Source organism: Antechinus flavipes, chromosome 4, assembly GCF_016432865.1.
Source record: "Antechinus flavipes isolate AdamAnt ecotype Samford, QLD, Australia chromosome 4, AdamAnt_v2, whole genome shotgun sequence".
Lineage (NCBI taxonomy): Eukaryota > Metazoa > Chordata > Mammalia > Dasyuromorphia > Dasyuridae > Antechinus > Antechinus flavipes.
This window is the reverse complement of record NC_067401.1, coordinates 471,992,566-472,011,269: the sequence shown is the minus strand read 5'-3', so window position 1 is coordinate 472,011,269 and position 18,704 is coordinate 471,992,566. Positions and strand designations below refer to the sequence as shown.

The 18,704-nt window shown below is 44.6% G+C and overlaps 1 protein-coding gene across 2 annotated transcripts in view; it reads left to right on the top strand.

The window, feature by feature from the left end:
• LEXM (lymphocyte expansion molecule) overlaps positions 1 to 4,216 on the top strand; it is a 40,764-nt gene extending 36,548 nt beyond the window's left edge. For both annotated transcript variants that reach the window (XM_051995219.1, XM_051995217.1), the window contains 3 exons: positions 218 to 346; positions 1,373 to 1,506; positions 3,785 to 4,216. In XM_051995219.1, coding sequence (XP_051851179.1) covers positions 218 to 346; positions 1,373 to 1,506; positions 3,785 to 3,905 — 384 coding nt within the window. In that variant the 3' untranslated portion in view covers positions 3,906 to 4,216. The remainder of the gene's footprint in view (positions 1 to 217; positions 347 to 1,372; positions 1,507 to 3,784) is intronic.
• The last annotated feature ends 14,488 nt before the right edge of the window (positions 4,217 to 18,704 follow it).

Here is an 18,704-nt window from a genome sequence, read left to right as displayed (position 1 = left end):
ATTGAATGTGCCATGAGGGGATTTGTTCTTCTCCCCATCATCAGGTTACTCCCATGGGTCTAGCTACTTCATCTTCTCCCACTCCCCTAAGTCCCTGTGCTGAACTTTTCTGTTGCCTCCTAATGGTGGGAAACCTGTCGGGGAAGGAGGAAGGAGGGAAGGGAAGCATCTTCCTGGGATTTTCTCCTTGCCTTCGTCAACCATTTCTCCTTCCTAGGCTAACCTGGGCCCCGGTACCTACGACCCTAAACCTATACCAAGATATGAGTTGACCAACCAGCATCCATTTGGATCATCTTCTAAAAGGGTGGACCTGAAATACTACCAGCATTTTGTTGGAAACACAGTAAGTGGGGATCACTTTGAGGAGGGTGGGATGGACAAGGAGAAAACAAAGTTGCTGTGGCTGGGACTCAGAATGAGCCATCCCACTCCTTTCCAGGAATATTTGAAACCATCCCAAATTTTAAATTTGCCCCAATGGGCAAGCCATCCTATAACCTTTTAAAGGAGAATTTTAAAAACCAACCCTCTCACTCTTATTTTCCACGAGAGAAATCAAACATCAACCACCTCACCCTCTTAATAACAGAGAGAAAAGTAATTGAACTGGGGAGTCCTTCTGAAACCTTTGCCAGAAGTCCCACAATTCACAGATTCAAAAGGGTCAGGAAATAAGGAGGTGGGAGATTGGTGTGTTGGGTCCTTTGGAAAAATAAAGCAGTGAGTCAGGATTTGTGGTCCCCTAAATGTTTACTGATGGATGAGTTGCCTGTTCTATGAAAGAGCTTTATCCTGCTTGACCTGGAGAGTAGAACTAGACACAATGTATGAGAATTGCAGAGAGTAAATCTATTGGTAAACATTTATTAAGTACCTACTGTATTCCGAGCACTGTCTTAGGGATGCAAAAAGAGGCAAAAAACAGCCTCTCCTCCTAAGGAATTTACAATCTATAGATTGTATAGCTATAGATATATAGATAGGATATACAGAGATATAGATAGGATAAATCAAAACATAGTTAACAGAGTGAAGGTCCTAGGATTAGAGAGGCTTCCTGGAGAAAGTAGGATTTTAGAGAATTATACCTGAGCTTGATGGAAGGAAAGAACTTGGCATATTAGAATTGCCCCCAAATAAAAGTGCTGCCATGGGAGGACTCATCGGTAGGAAGTCCATTACACCTGCCTCTGGGCAACTCCACCCACCGGAACATTCATGGTTCCCAGTGTTGCCTCAGAGGCCAAACAGCAGCCAGAAGAGAAGTTCTGGACCGTAATCTCGGAATCTGACATTCCGGGGACGGCCACGCTGGCAACGTAAGCATCCGACAGCTTTGTAGATCCTGTGCTTGTCTTGCTCCTTTCAGAACCCAGTGGGCGTCGGACGCTACAACCACACAAAACACGAGGGAAAAGATAAACGGCAAAGGTACCGCTCGCTCTACCTGTCCAAAGCGAACCGCTACCCGTTTGAACACCGTACAAAGGAATTAATCCTACAGTAAGTGAATCCCGGGGCCCCTGGGAATTTGGGCTCGGTGATGGGGCGGGTGCACTCGGGATGAACGTGCGGGGTGGGAGGCTAGATGCTTGAGATCGGCTTTCGGATGGGATGATTTAAGTTACGGAATCTTAGACCAGTAAGGGACATAGACTGTCAGAGCCGTGAGTCAAAGATCACCATGTCAGGACCTTATCTTATATCTGAGAGATTGAACAATTCAACCCAAGTGACAGCAAGTTCCTGGAAGAGTTGAGATTAGGACTTCAAGGCTGTTACTCTGTCCATCCTGGCACTGTTACTCTGTCCATTGAGACACCGTTACTCTGTCCATCCTGGCACCATTACTCTGTCCATCCTGGCACTGTTACTCTGTCCATCCTGGCACCGTTACTCTGTCCATCCTGGCACCGTTACTCTGTCCATCCTGGCACCATTACTCTGTCCATCCTGGCACTGTTACTCTGTCCATCCTGACACTGTTACTCTGTCCATCCTGGCACCATTACTCTGTCCATCCTGGCACCATTACTCTGTCCATCATGGCACACTTCTAGATGGTTGCAGCTCTGGGCAGTTTTGTGGGCTCTGGAAAGGGTCTCATTCCTTTTCCCTCCAGACTGGGAAAGCAGAATATTGTGGCTGTTAAATCTGTATATAAAGGAAAAGTCAGTAGGTCTAAGGGAAAACCTATGAGTTCGTGGAGCTGCTTGATGCAGCCCCTGAGTTTTGCGCCAGCTAATTGGGTGACTTTGGAGCCTCTGTGTTTAATCTCCTTCTCACGTTAGCCTGCGGTGCTCCTTGATTAAAAGGGCATCCTCCATCCTCCATCCTCCATCCCTCCCGTGTCAGGGCCCCCCGAGCTCTGACTGCCGGCTCCAAAAGGGAAGTAAGGAAGGCTGGGAAGCTGTTGCGGGCCCAGTTCTGAGGGCCCTCTGGCAGAACATTTCAGATGACAGCACAGCCCAGTGGGGAGGGCTTCCCCGGGAACACACAGAGTAGAAAGGATCACAGACGGAGGTAGAAAGCAGATAAGAGATCTCGCTGCTGCGCCACAGGGAAGTTTCATCTTCCTCTCTTGCTCTCTTCCTTGGCGACACAGTCAGCCCCGACATACAGCTACAAGGCATGAGTTCTTCCTCCTTTTATCTGCGGCCTACATAAAACCAGAGACTAGGAGAGAGGCCGGTGCCCTCATTAGAATCACTGTAGCAGCTGCTACCTTCCTGCTGCCGTAATTCCACCGAACCAAGTTAAAAGGTAGTTTTTGCCGTTCGTTCCCGTCCGGCTCTGTGTGACCTCATGCACTTTGTGGGACTTTCTTGGTGAAGATTCTGAAGTGGTCTGCCATTTCCTTCTATGTCCCCATTTTACAGAGGAGAAACTGAGGCAAACAGAGTTAAGTGACGTGCCCATGAGCTGAGAAAGTGTTGGAGGCTGGATTTGAATTCAGACCCGATTCCAGGCCTGACACTTCATCCATAGAATAAATAAAACATCAGAGATAATATTACATGTTAAAACCAAGTCTATATGTGATGTAGATAGTACAAGTCCCAGAATAGGGATCTTTGTCTCTCTGGTTTGTCATTAGTGCTGTTGAGTCATTTCTCAGCTGTGTGTCCCTATTGGGGGTTTTCTTGGCAAAGACAACGGTGTATTTGGGCGGCCATTTCATTCTCCAGCTCATTTCACAGATGAGGAAACTGAGGCAAACAGGATTAAGTGACTTGTCCAGGGTCACAGAGCTGGTAAGTGTCTGAACCTGGATTTGAATTCAGGGAAATGAGCCTTCGTGCCTTCAGGTCTGTGCTGCTCTTAGCTGCTTAGTGTACACTTAATATTTGTTGAATTTTCCTGGCGGAAACGGGCTTTTCTCACTTTTTTTGAGCCTAGCTTCTAGCCAGAGCTCTCTGCCTGTTGTCCTCCTCTGTCCAAAGGGGATAATTATCGCTGATATTCTTCTGTAAAGCGCTATGGTGGATAGAGCCAGAAAGCACCCAAGTCTAGTGGGATGAGTCCTGGTGTTGGAGTCCGAGGTCTTGGGTTCAAATTCTGCCCCATCTCTTACTACTGTGTTTGACTATAGAATCTCTCTGGTCACTTTCTGGTCTCAGTTTCAGCATCTGTGAAAAGGGACTTCTCTAAGGTCCTGTCCCGCTCTAAAGCACTGGTACCGTTATAGGATAACGATCATTTATAGGCCACCAGTGGTTCCGGTCTGCTGACGTGTTCTCCCCCCCACCCCACCCCTTTGTTCTGTTTCTGTTTGTCTTAGGCAGCGGCTCACGCCCTTTACCAAAGGGAAGGATTTTCAGCCTTTTGATCACCGTTGCGAGTCCCCTCCTTCAATTTCCTGGCAAAAATGTCCTCAACCAGGGTCTGCGGAGAAGCCCTAATGTACGAAGTAGGAGGCGAGCCAGGGATGTGGGGACTCAGGGAGGGAGGTTTAGGAGAGAGAGAGGACACTGCAAAGCTGGGACTTCATCTCGACACATCAGCCTGGCGCCAGCCCCCCAGACCGGCTGGGACCCTTGGGACACACTTTTGCTTCGAGAGATCAGTGGACTGGACAGTCCAAAGGGAACCCTGGGATTAACTGGGAAAGAAGGTCAACCAAGCAAACTGCTGGTGGTCCATGGGAAGAGGCCATCTGCCCTCAAAACAGATTTTCTGGGGTTTGGTACATTAAAGTGTAGATTGAGGGGAATGCAGAGAGCCTGTGTCGGGACTGGGCAGGGGCAAAAGGGAGTGAGCAGAGTGTCGGGTAAAGCTGTGTGTGTATGAGTGTGTATGTGTGAGTGTGTGTGTAAATGTGTGAGTGTTTGTGAGTGTGTGGGTGAGTGAGAGTGAGAGTGTGTGTAAATGTGTGAGTGTGTATAAGTGTGAGTGTAAATGTGTGTGAGTGTGAGTGTAAATGTGTGAGTGTAAATGTGTGAGTGTGTGTGTGTGAGTGAGTGAGTGTGTGTAAATGTGTGAGTGTGTATAAGTGTGAGTGTAAATGTGTGTGTGTGAGTGTGAGTGTAAATGTGTGAGTGTGTGTGAGTGAGTGTGTGTAAATGTGTGAGTGAGTGAGTGTGTGTAAATGTGTGAGTGTGTATAAGTGTGAGTGTAAATGTGTGTGTGTGAGTGTGAGTGTAAATGTGTGTGTGTGTGTGTGAGTGAGTGAGTGTGTGTAAATGTGTGAGTGTGTATAAGTGTGAGTGTGTGTGTGAGTGTGAGTGTAAATGTGTGAGTGTGTGTGTGAGTGAGTGAGTGTACCTGTGTGTGTGTGCAATTCATGACCCCTCACTAAGACCTTATAACCCAAGCTGAGCTTGGGGGCACAGGAGGAAGGAAGGAAAGAATTGGGAGGGAAGGAAACAGGTATGGAGTTCCACAGGTAGGGCTCAAGAGGCAGCTTGTGCTGACTCGGGTGTCAGAGTCCTGAGTGTGAGTTCTGCCTCTGTGGCTTACCTGTGTGACCTCAGGTAAGTCACCCCGAGCCTCAGCAGGCCAGGGAACGAACACTCTCTGCCTCGTGTGAGCAAAGCGTTTGTGAGCCTCAGAATGCTATCCCGAAACGAGAAACTGACGCTCAGAAAAAAAGGCCAAGAGACGTTCCGGACGCTTGTTTTCCAAGCTGATTGGGCGGCTCAGTTTTCACTGACATTTGTGGCTTTCAGCGTTCTCAGCTCCAAGTCAGTGGCTCCTTCCACAAGGCCCACTATCTCTCGCTACAGCTTGGGGGGGGGGGGAAGGGGGAGAGGATACCAAATACTGTCTCTTGAATGATATTCTCCAGTCCTCTCCACCCATCTTCTGACTAAATGCTGTCCCAGTTAAAATCGAGGCAAACTGAGGCACAAAGTTCTGAGCAAGGGCAATTCATTTGTAAAGCCCCCAGTGATCAAGAAAAGGGATCTTCAGCTCTTCAGAGAGCACAAAGACCTCGAATGAGATCATTTTTATACATCATTTCTACAGACAAAAAGAAGCAGCATCTACAAGTTAAAAGGCAGCACCGTAGATGGGGAAACAATATGATTGGTTACAGGCCTGTAATATCACATGTCTGTCTTTTTTTTTTTTTTTTTTGCTGAGGCAATTGGGATTAAGTGACTTGCCCAGGGTCACACAGCTAGGAAGTGTTAAGTGTCTGAGGACAGATTTGAACTCAGGTCCTCCTGACTTCAGGGCTGGGGCTCTACCCACTGGGCCACTCCACTGCCCCCAAACAATATGATTAGCTAGACATTTGAAAGGTGGGACTAGCAGCACTCCCTCCTTCCATCTCGTCACTATGGAAAGTTTGTTGGTGGGGTCCACCGCTGGGTCCCAGTGATAACAGATCAGCCTTCCCGGAAGCAGAGATAACAGAGCAGGTTCCCAGCGTCCACCTGCATCCTTCATGGACAACAGATTTCATTGACAGAAGAATAGGACAGTGATTAGCAGGAAAACTGAATTTCTGACTTAGAGAGGAAAGCTGAACTTCGGAACTTAACTCTGAGACAAAAGGAAACCTGGCTTGAAAAGTAAACACAGCGTGGCCAGGGATACAGAATATGCTCCATTTTAATTTTTTAAATCAATTTAATCAAATATCAATTTGATCTTCTCACTATCTGTATCCTTCCAGAAATTATTACCAAGACTGCAACTCCCCACATCTACTCCATCTACTAAGGACCAGTTCATTACACTTAGGGATCAATCTTTGATCCGAGATGTGAGGGATGTAGAAGACCCTTACCCCAAATGACTACTCAGAGATCACTCAGTAAAAAGCAGAAAAGTTATTAATAAATTCTCATGAGAATGAGCAATTCCACTGCGAGGAGGGAAAGAGAGAAAGCTCCGTAGAAGGGCTAAAGATTTAGGAAAGATGTACAGTTTTTACAGGTTTGGTTACATAGGTTGGGGAGCATTGAGAAATAGGTGCCCTCTCCCCTAATTGAATGTTAAACATGGGGGCCAAAGGCAGATTAGAACGGAATGCTTTGTTTCTCTGATTCTGAGAGGAATCATCAGTCGGACCTTCAAACTTCAGATTATTGAGCTGACGGCATTTAATAAACTAAATATTGATAACATTGAACAAGGAGAAATGGCATCATTTCTGGTTAAGTAAATATAGCTAAAGTTTTAAGTAAATATTGGCTTGCACACACCATACTTATGCAGGTCACAGAGACGTAGAAATAATAAAAAATACAGAAAAAGAATTTAAACACTCCTGTAAGTTCTTCACTTTATCTCTCCATTCCACACATACACACAAAAATTGGATTTTTGTTGGGGTTCAACCCTACCTGGCCTGCAAGAGACAGAGAGATAAGGGAGAGACAGAGAGCATGAGCCAGAGGGAGGTTTTATAGACTGTCAAGCAGACTGAGTGGACAAAGAGCAGAAAAGCTGGTTCAGATATAACCTTTCACACTCGCTGTGTGACCCTGAACAAGGTTCTTAACATCTTCCTTACTGGCATTTTAGCTTAGAGCAGAGAAGGCTCTGGAGGAAGGGGGACACACATACACACAACCGTTGTCAAGTACTTGAAGGAAACATCCCTCTTCTCAGTGAGCTTCCATTCTATTGGAAGAGTGCTTTAATATAGAAAGAACAGCTACAGATGAATACAAGGTCATTTATTTAGCAGAGAAGACCCACCAGATGGAGGATGACACCCAAATCCCATACTTGGTGGACCTCACCCCTTCTAGGATTCTGGTTTTTATTCTAGTCTTCCCACTTCTTAATTTTTTGGTTTCCTGGAGCCCATTGACAGTCAGGGGAAGCCTAGAGATTCCCTCCCCCTTTAAAATCCCATTTCTAAATATAAAAAACAATACAGAGGAGGACAAAAGTTAGTGAAGATGTAATTTTTCCCATTCAGAATGGGGAAAGGATTCTGGGAGTCCAGGGGAGGGGAGGGCTTGTGGTGCCAGGCACCTCAGTGCCCGGTCTATGTGCGGGAGGGGGTGTTGCCGCTGCTGGGGTCCCAAGCTTCTTGCAATTCTTATTCTTGTAATTCTTCTGCACCACCTTCTCCACCTCTTCCTCCTCCTCTTCCTCTCCCTCCTCCACCTCCTCTTCCTCCAACACCTCCATCCTCTCCTCTTTCCCCACTTCCTCCTCCTTGAAATTTTTAATCTTGTAATCCTTCTCCACTACCTTCTCCACCACCTCCTCTTCCTTCTCCTTCTCCTATTCCTTCTTCTCCACTTCCTCCTCCACAGCCTCCTCTTCCTTCTCCACCTCCTCCTCTTCTTCCTTTACCACCACCACCTCCTCTTCTTCCTCTACCACTACCTCCTCCTCTTCCTTCCTCCTCTTCCTCCTCTATCACCACCTCCTCCTCTTCCTTCACCTCCTCTTTCCCCACTTCCTTCTTGCAATTCTTATTCTTGTAATCTTCTGTACCACCCCCTCCACCTCTTCCTCCTCTACTACCTCCTCTTCTTCCTCCACTATCACCACCTCCTCCTCCACTATCATCACCACCTTCTCCTCCTCCTCCTCCTCTTCCTCCTCTTCCACCACCACCTCCTCCCCTTCCTCTTTCCCCACTTCCTTCTTCTTGCAATTCTTCTTATTCTTGTAACCCTTCTTCTCCACCACTTCCTCCTCCTCCTCCTCCTCCTCCTCCTCCTCTTCTTCCTTGTCCTCTTCCTCCTCCTCTTCCTCCACCCCTCCTTTTTCTCCTCTTTCTCCACTTCTTTCTTCTTGCAATTCTTAATCTTGTAATCCTTCTCCACCACCTCCTCTTCCTCCTCCTTCTCCTCTTCCTCCTCCACCTCTTCTCTCCACTACCACCACCTCCTCCTCTTCCTCCACCTCCTTTAACTTCTCCTCTTTTTTCTTCTTCCACTTGAAATTCTCATTCTTCTTTTTTTCCTCCTCCTCCTCTTTCTCTTCCTCCTTATACTTGCAATTCTTCTCCTTATTCTTCTCCTCCCCCTTCTTCCTTCTCCTTTTTTTGCTCCTCCTCCTCTTTCTCCTTCTTTTTCTCCTCCTTTTGTTCTTCTTCTTCTCCTTCTCTTCCTCCTACTTTTTGTTCTTCTTGCAATTCTTCTTATTCTTGTAACCCTTCTTCTCCACCACTTCCTCCTCCTCCTCCTCCTCCTCCTCCTCCTCTTCTTCCTTGTCCTCTTCCTCCTCCTCTTCCTCCACCCCTCCTTTTTCTCCTCTTTCTCCACTTCTTTCTTCTTGCAATTCTTAATCTTGTAATCCTTCTCCACCACCTCCTCTTCCTCCTCCTTCTCCTCTTCCTCCTCCACCTCTTCTCTCCACTACCACCACCTCCTCCTCTTCCTCCACCTCCTTTAACTTCTCCTCTTTTTTCTTCTTCCACTTGAAATTCTCATTCTTCTTTTTTTTCCTCCTCCTCCTCTTTCTCTTCCTCCTTATACTTGCAATTCTTCTCCTTATTCTTCTCCTCCCCCTTCTTCCTTCTCCTTTTTTTGCTCCTCCTCCTCTTTCTCCTTCTTTTTCTCCTCCTTTTGTTCTTCTTCTTCTCCTTCTCTTCCTCCTACTTTTTGTTCTTCTTGCAATTCTTATTATTCTTGTAATTTCCCTTCTCCTTCTTCTCCTTTTCCTCCTCCTCCTTTCTTTACCATGTGCTACTCCTTCTCCTTTTCCTTCTCCTCTTTCTCCTCCTCCTCTTCCTCTTCTTCCTCCTCCTCCTCTTTACCACTACCACTTCTTCCACCACCACCACCTCCTCTTCCTCTTCCTTCATGTCTTTGTCCTCCTCCTCCACCACCACCACCAGCACCGCCAGCACCGTCAGCACTACCTCCTCCTTCTTCTTGAAATTCTTCTCCCTTTTTTCCTTCTTCTCCTTTTCCTTCTCCTCCTCCTTCTCTTTTTCCTTGTCCTTTCTCCTTGTCTTCTCCTCCTCCTACTTCTTCTTGAAATTCTTCTTGCAATTCTTCTCATTCTCCTCCTCCTTCTTTCTTCTTCTCCTCCTCCCTTCTCTTTTTCCTTGTCCTTCTTTCTGCTTATCTTCTCTCCTCCTTCCTTCTCCTTTTTTTTCTCCTTCTCTTTCTCCTTGTCTTCTCCTCCTCCTTCTTTTTGAAATTCTTCTTCTTGCAATTCTTCTTCTACTTCTCCTTCTTCTTCCTCCTCCTCCTCCTCTTCCTGAACCACCTCCTCCTCCTCCTCTTCCTCCACCACCTTCTTCCCCTTGTCTTTTCCCACTTCTTGCAATTCTTATTCTTGTAATCCTTCTCCACCACCTCCTCCAATACCTCCACCTCCATCTCCTTCTCTTCCTCCTCTTTCTCCTCCTCCTCTACCACCACCAGCTCCACCAGCATCACCTCCTCCTTCTTTTTGAAATTCTTCTTTTTTTTCCTTCTTCTCCTCCTCCTTCCTTCTTCTTTTTATTCTCCTTCTCTTTCTCTTGTCTTCTCCTCCTCCTTCTTGAAATTTTTCTTCTTGTAGTTCTTCTTCTACTTCTCCTCCTTCTTTCTTCTCCTCCTCCTCCTCCTCCTGCAGCACCTCCTCCTCCTCCTCTTCCTCCACCACCTCCTTCCCCTTGTCTTTCCCCACTTGTTGCAATTCTTATTCTTGTAATCCTTCTCCACCACCTCCTCCAATACCTTTTCTGTTGGAATCTTTACAAACTGCTAAGTCATTAGAGTTGATAGATTATTGATCTGATCTTACAAGAAGATGTTTTGGGCCAGAACCTGAAACAAGGTACTAAGTAGAATTAATTAATATAATACTTGTGTTTACACCTTTACTCATTGGAGTTCATAAGTATGGGAGATTCACAAAGTAAACTTTGTAACTTTGTGAATCCACACCTCCCTTGCAGCTCTTAGTGCCAGAGAGCACTATGGGAGAAAACCCATAATCCCTCTCTCTCATATTCCACAATTCCTCTCTCTCATATATAAGAGACAGAGAGAGGCTCTTGGTCAGATTTCAGTGGAATTACATGAAGAGTGGAGCTGGATTGAAGGCTGAAGAAAGCAGAGGTAGAAGCAAAGGACAAAACTGCAAGAGCTCTTAGAACCAAGCAGAGAGAGAGGCCTCAAAGAAAAGCTAACCAGGCTATATTGGAGATTGAGAGCCAGAAGCCTTCTCTCTGAGGCAAGAGAGAGATACATTCCATTTTCCACTTGGCTGCCTGGAGGACTGAAGGACAAACCTTTGGATTTGGAGACATTTGGAGGGAGCTCTTGGAACCAAGCAGAGAGAGAGACAAGAATCTAGCTATCTGGGCCCAAGGAAAGAGACAAGACTTGGAAGGAGAAATAAATATTTGTATTTTTACTAGCTGGCTGCATTTGGGATAATTATTGATCTGAACTGATACAAAGGCTGCCTCCAGAAAACCTCTTCCAGAAACCTGCTCTTTCTCCCAGAGAGAACCATCATTTTATATTATATATTTTAAAGAAGAAAAAGAACACCACACTTCTCCACTCAATCTCCTCTTCCTCCTCCTCTTCCTCTTCCTCTTCCTCCTTCACCACTACCACTTCTTCCACTATCACCACCTCCTCTTCTTCCTTCATTTCCTCCTCCTCCTCCTCCTCCTCCTCCACTACCATCAGCACTACCAGCACCACCTCCTTCTTCTTGAAATTCTTCTCCCTTTTTTCCTTCTTCTCCTTTTCCTTCTTCTCCTCCTTCCTTCTCCTTCTCCTTGTCCTTCTTTCTCCTTGTCTTCTCCTCCTCCTTCCTTCTCCTTTTTATTCTCCTTCTCTTTCTCCTTGTCTTCTCCTCTTCCTACTTTTTCTTGAAATTCTTCTTGCAATTCTTCTACTTCTCCTCCTCCTTCTTCTCTTCTCCTCCTCCTTCCTCTTTTTTGCTCCTTTTTCTCCTCCTCCATTTTGTTGTTCTTCTTGCAATTTTTTATATTCTTGTAATTTTTTCTCCTTCTCCTCCTCCTTCTTCTTCTTCTTTGTCTTTCTGTTTCTCTCCTCCTCTCCCTCCTCTTATTCCTGCTTCTTTTTTTCTTCTTCTACTTGAAATTCTTCTTCTCATTCTCCTTCTTTTCCTCCTCCTCCTCCTCCCCCTCCTCTTTCTCTTCCTCCTTATACTTGCAATTCTCCTTATTCTCCTCCTCCTCCTTCTTCATTCTCCTTTTTTTTCCTTCTCCTCTTTCTCCTTCTTTTTCTCCTCCTTTTTTCTTCTTCTTCTCCTTCTCCTTTTTCTATTTTTTGTTCATTTCTTGCAGTTCTTATTCTTGTGATTATCCTTCTCCTTTTTTCCTTCTCCTCTTTCTCCTTTTTCTCCTCCTTTTTTCTTCTCCTTCTCCTTCTCCTTTTCCTAGTTTTTGTTCATCTTCTTGCAATTCTTATTCTTGTAATTATCCTTCTTCTCCTCCTTGTCTTCCTCCTCCTTCTTTCTTTTCCATATGCTACTCCTTCCTTCTCCTTTTCTTTCTTCTCTTTCTCCTTCTCCTCCTCGTTCTTCCTCTTCTCCTCTCCCTTCTTCCTTCTCTTCCTCCTCCTTTTACTTTTCTTCCTCTCCTCTTTCACCTCCTCCTCCTCCCACTTTCTCTTCCTCTCCTCCACTTTTCCTTCTCTTTCTTCTTATTCTTTTTCTTCTCTTTTTACTCCCCCCCTTCTCTTCCTCCTTCTTCTTGCAATTCTTCCTTTTCTTCTTGAAATTCTTATCTTTCTCCTCCTCCTCCTCCTTCCCCTCCTCTTTCTCCACTTCCTTCTTGCAATTCTTCTTCTCCACCACCTGTTCCACCACCTCCTTCATCTCCTCTCTTCCTCCTCCACCTCTACCACTTACTCCCCCACTACCACCTCCTCCCCTTCCTCTTTCCCACTTCCTTCTTCTTGCAATTCTTCTTATTTTTGTAATTCTTCTTCTTCACCATCTCCTTCACCTGCTACTCTTCCTCCACTACCACCACCACCTCCTCCTCCTCCTCCTCCTCCTCCTCCTCCTTCCCCTCCTCTTTCTCCACTTCCTTCTTGCAATTCTTATTCTTGTAATCCTTCTCCTCCTCCTCTTCCTCCTGCAACTCTTTTCTTCCTCCTCCACCTCCTCCTCTTACTCCTCTTTCACCACCACCACCACCACCTCCTCCTCCTCCTCCTCTTTCTCCATTACCTTCTTCCCCTCCTCTTTGCCTACTTCCTTCTTCTTGCAATTCTTATTCTTGTAATCTTTCTTCTCCACCACCACCTTCTCCACCATCTCCTCTTACTCCTTCTCCTCTTTCTCCTCCACATCCTCCACCTTCTCCATCTCCTTCTCTTCCTCCTCCACCACTACCACCTCCTCCTCCTCCTTCATATCCTCCTCCTCGTCCTCCACCATCACCAGCAGCACCAGGACCATCTCCTCCTCTATGGGCAGGAGGGGGTGTTGCCACTGCTGGGGTCTCAAGCTCCACCCATGTGGACTGGAGAATCGCTGCCCGAATAAATGCGGGTGAAGGGGTCAGAGCCATAGGTGGGTGTCTGGGAGCTAGAGCTGGGGGCAGTGGCTGAGTTGGCAGGCTGGAGTGCCAGGTGCGTGGCGCCCACAGGGGCGAGTCTCTGCAGGTGCACAGAAATGGTCTAACAGCTGGAGTGCAGTTCTACATGGGCCAAGTCTTCACTCATGTCCTTCATGTGCCTGATGTAGCCCTTAAAAGTTCCCTGGCATATGTTCACCAATTGGCCCAGGAGGCCCTTGTGTGGATGGCGGGCAGCCTGGCCTCCCTGCAGCTGCACTCTCAAATTATTTAGTGGGCATAGTCATTAGTCATATATTTATATTTAGATATATCTATAAACATATATGTGAGTGAATATCGATAATCATATATATGAGTGACAAAAGATATATGAGTATATATGTCATATCTTTGGTACGAAGCCTTTATCATAGAAATTGACCCATTTTTTCTCTCATTCAACCACTTCTCTTTTTATGCTACCTGCATTAATTTTGTCTGTGCTGAAGTTTTTCAATTCCATTAAGATAATCAGAGTTACCTATTTTATCTTTGTATGCTCATTTCAGCACTTTCTTATTGGAAGAGAAAAAATCTTTTCCAAGAGCCTACTTCTTTAGAGGGCTCCAAATTCCTGCCCTCTCTTTATTTGATACTAGCTGCTCTGCTTGGTTTTCTCTTCACTACCATTATGATGCCTATTAGGTGTAGAGGTCTGAAACTCTGAAGAGGTGTACTTGAATCAGGCAGCAGAGCATTTAAGGCTAATTACCTATGTGAGATAATGGTTCTCTCTCTCTCTCTCTCTCTCTCTCTCTCTCTCTATATATATATATATATATATTAAGATGAGATGATGATGATGTGATGGCTCTCCTCACCACTGGTGCTTGCTGAATGTGTGGTGGTGAGGTAATTGTAGATAAGGATTGGAGGGCTGAGGGAAAGAGGTCAGAGTCACTCTGCCCCAGGAGGAGGAGAGAGACTTAAGGCTCCCAACTCCAAAGTCCAGGATTCATCTTTGGTAAGCTGAGTGGCAACTTGCCTGCCTCCTTCACTTCTCCCCCTAAAAGACCAAGGACTTTGATTGATGCTGACTCTGATTCTTAAGCCCTCCAGAGAGCTAGCCCAGACATTATACATTGACGCCCCAATGTGGACTAAGGACGTGCATGAAGCTGGATTATAATTTCGGTGAAGAAGTCCCTGTGACCAGGAAATAGGGTAAGTACTAAAATAGACAAGCAGGAAACTTTGTTAAGGGCTGAAATGGGGCAGATATGAAGAAAAGAATCTCCCCACACCCACCCTGAGGGAAGTCTACAGAAACCGTACTTAGACTAATAAAGAGGCAAAGTTTGCTTCTAATTTGGGAGCAGATTGGTGGACTCTTAGAAACATTAGAATGCACATCCCCTTGGTTCTCCAAGGAAGAGGATATAGAGGCAGATATATGGAAAATAGTAGAAGAGCAACTAAGTGAATATTACAATGATAATGGTCCTGATTCATTTTTTATGGAAACATTCTATATGTACAACACAATACAGTTGGCCTTAAAGAATCCCACAAGTTCTAAAAAAGAAAAGAAAAGAAAAGAAAAGTTTTAAGGAGGACAGCCAGAGAGGAAGCATGAGGAAAAAGAGGAAGACAAGGGGGATGGTACTGATAAAATAACCAAAAGGCATGGGGAATTGAGGGAATTTAAAAGGTGTGGTGATTCTCACTCTCACAGCTCAGCTTCACCTTTGCCTACCCCTGAGCTGGCGCTTGACCCTCCCCATCAATTTCACCTTCCTGGGTGGAGGGAGGAGGAGGAGGCATGAGAAGGGCAGTGATACCACCAGCATCTTCCCCACTCCCAGTAAACCCCTCTCCTCCCCCCGACTATGACTCCATTGCAAAAGGCACCACTTAAAGCCAAAGAGGAAGGGAAAATATAGCTGATTTGAGAATAGAAACTTATCCTGTGATTGAACAGCTTAACTCTTCAGGCCAAGAAAAAAGAAAATACACTCCTTTTAATCTAGAAATTATCAAAGATCTGGAAGACTTGCACTCTTTATGGGTCTACATCATCTTGCTATTAGAAAATTTGGCTTATGAAATTTTAACCCCTAGTGATTGGAAATCTATAGCAAGGACACGCTTAGAACCTGGACAAGACTTGTTGTGCCTTTCGGAGTATAGCGAATTATGTAGTATACAAGTCCAACAAAATAGGCAAACCGGAGTTAATATACAAATTATCTTTGACCAAGTAGCAGATGAAGATCAGAATGAAATCATTTCAGCACAGATTAATTACCCTTTGATAGCATATGAGAAAATTGCTATTGCTGCTATCAAACCATGGGGCACCCTCCCAGAAAGGCAAGATAGAGGGAAAGCCTTCACAAAAATAGCTCAAGGTCCCTTTGCTGATTTCGTGGGACATCTGCAGACAGCTGTCATATGAATTATTGGTAAAAATGTAGCAACAGAAATTATAAGACAACTTGCTAGAGAAAATGCTAATGAGATTTATAGAAGAATTATACACAAGGATGCTCCTTTGGAGGAGATCATAAGATGCTGTACCATAGTGGGCACAAATACCTTTTATATATAGCCAGGCTATGATTCAGACTTCCCAAGATCCGAACATGGGAAGAGAGAGTCCATTTTGGCAAGGGACTTCCAGAGAGACTTGTCAATGCTTTCAATGTGGTAAAGAAGGGCACCTGAAAGCTCAGTGTTGGCATAAAGATAGAGAGAGAAAACAGGGTGAGAGAACAAGACCCAAAACCCTGTGTCCAAAATGCAATAGAGGCTTCCATTGGGCATCAGAATGTAGATTGACTCAGGGAAACAAGAGCCCCAGCTCTGCCCCAGGGCCCAAGGCAAAAAACACTTGGATATGATGGCAGCCAATGCTACACCCAGAGAGTCTTTAGAAGTTCAGTACCCAGACATGACCAATCAGCCAGGAAGCCATCTGATAGGAAAAAGGGATTACACAATCAACCAGCCAGGAAGCAACCTGATGGGAGAAAGGAATTACAATTGGGGAGAATAGAGTTGTATGCAGCAGGGACAACTGAGATAACCCCTGGAGAGGTGAAATCTGTTCCTCTCCAGCCTATGGTTCCCTTGCCTCCAGGCACAGTAGGCTTGACCATTTCACCTCCTGAAAGTGCTTACAAAACAGTGTCCAATCACACACTGATGTGGGAAACTGTGGAATGTGTAGATAATATCCCAGTCACTAATACAGGTAAACAATGTGTGACTTATCACCCAGGAGAAGTAGTAGCATCAGGTTTACTGATGCAGACTCTTAATAAGCAATCTGGTGATAATCACCCAGATTCTGACTCCAAGCAACACAATCCAGGAATATTCTAGACAGCAGCTGTGATAGCTGAGCGACCTATGCTCATGATTTATATAAATGGCATGCCATTAGAAGGATTAGTAGACATGGGTGCAGATCATACATTCATTAGAGGTGTCAGCTGGCCCAGTCACTGGCCAAAGATTAAAGCAGACACCTACATGTCTGGCGTAGAGGGATCAATAGCAGCTGAAGTTAGTGCTGCCCCTTTGAGATGGACATTTGAAGGTGAAACAGGAGTTTTTACTCCTTTTATAGATAAAAAATCCCCATCAATCTGTGGGAAAGAGACATGTTGCAGCAGTTAGGATTACAATTGAGTACCTCAGATTTTTAGGCAGGGTTGCTGTTGAAGGCCTGTCAACACTCTCACCTGTTCCTATTCAGTGGAAAACTGATACACAGTGTGGGCAGAACAGTGGCCCTTAGATAGTGATAAAAATCCAGGCCTTAGTAGTTATAGTGCAGGAGCAAATTAACGAAGGACACTTAACAACCTTCTCTAAGTCCTTGGAATTCCCCAGTATTTATTGTAAAAAAGAAATCTGGAAAATGGAGGATGTTGACTGATTTGAGAAAAGTAAATGAACAGAGGAAAACTATGGGAACTCTTCAGCCTGGGCTTCCATCTCCTACTCAATTGCCTAGAGAATGGCTTCTTTGGGTCAGAGACATTAAGGATTGTTTCTATTCTATCCCTCTGGATAAGGAGGATATGAAAAGATTTGCCTTTTCAATGCCCAGTGTTAATTTAGCTGAGCCTTATAAAAGATATGAATGGATAGTTTTGCCACAGGAAATGAACTATGTGTCAAATGTGTGTTGCTGCTGTTCTTGCTCCAGTAAGAAAAGCATTTTCAAAAGTTATGTTATTACATTACATGAATGATATATTGGGACGTGCACTTGAGGAACAAATGTTAGAAGAATGTCTACAAAAGACCATAGAAATACTAAGGAACTAAAAATTGCATTTAGCTCCAGAAAAAATTCAAAAGCACGCTCCTTTTCAATATTTACGATATGAAGTATACCCTAAGGCACTTACAGTACAAAATCTTTCCTTAAGAACAGAGAAGCTAAACACCTTAAATGACTTTCAGAAATTGACAGGAGATATCCAATAGATGTGTCCAGTGTTAGACTTACTACCTATCAATTACAACCATTATATGATATTTTAGGGGGAGGCAGTACTTTAAACTCACCATGCCAGCTTACAAAAAAAGCTCAAGAGGCTTTGAGAGAACCTGAACTGGCTTTATCCAATGTGGTTGGAAGAGTCACTCAAAAACCCTTGGAAATATCAGTTTTTGCTACACAAGAAGCACCCACAGCAGTCCTTCATCAAGTGTGATAGAATGGGTGAACCTCCCAGCATAACCAGAACAAAGCCTTACTCCTTACCCAGTGCTTGTGGCTAGGATTTTATTAAAAGCCATTAAGCAAGCAATACAATTATTTGGGACAAGAACTGACAATATATACACCTTTTATACTAATGCACAAATTAATGTATGCTGTGAAATCCCGGAGTGGCAAATTGTATTAGCCATGGCTCCAAGTTTTACATATGGGTATTCATTAAAGATAACCTGACTATTATATAATTGGTGACGGATTCTTTTTTTTTTTAATTTTTATTTTTTATTTAATGATTACTTTATATTGACAACATTATTCCTTGCACTCCTTTCTTTTCCGATTTTTTTCCCCCTCCCTCCCTCCACCCCCTCCCCTAGATGGCAAGCAGTCCTTTATATGTTGGATATGTTGCAGTATATCCTAGATACAATATATGTTTGCAGAACCAAACAGTTCTCTTGTTGCATAGGGAGAATTGGATTCAGAAGGTATAAATAACCCGGGAAGAAAAACTAAAATGCAGATAGTTCACATTCATTTCCCAGTGTTCGTTCTTTGGGTGTAGCTGCTTATGTCCGTCATTTATCAATTGAAACTTAGTTAGGTCTCTTTGTCAAAGAAATCCACTTCCATCAAAATATGTCCTCATACAATATCGTTGTCGAAGTGTATAATGATCTCCTGGTTCTGCTCATTTCACTCAGCATCAGTTCATGTAAGTCTCGCCAGTCCTCTCTGTATTCATCCTGCTGGTCATTTCTTACAGAACAATAATATTCCATAACATTCATATACCACAATTTACCCAGCCATTCTCCAATTGATGGGCATCCATTCATTTTCCAGTTTCTAGCCACTACAAATAGGGCTGCTACAAACATTTTGGCACATACAGGTCCCTTTCCCTTCTTTAGTATTTCTTTGGGATATAAGCCCTGTAGTAACACTGCTGGATCAAAGGGTATGCACAATTTGATAATTTTTTGGGCATAATTCCAGATTGCTCTCCAGAATGGTTGGATTCGTTCACAACTCCACCAACAATGCATTAGTGTC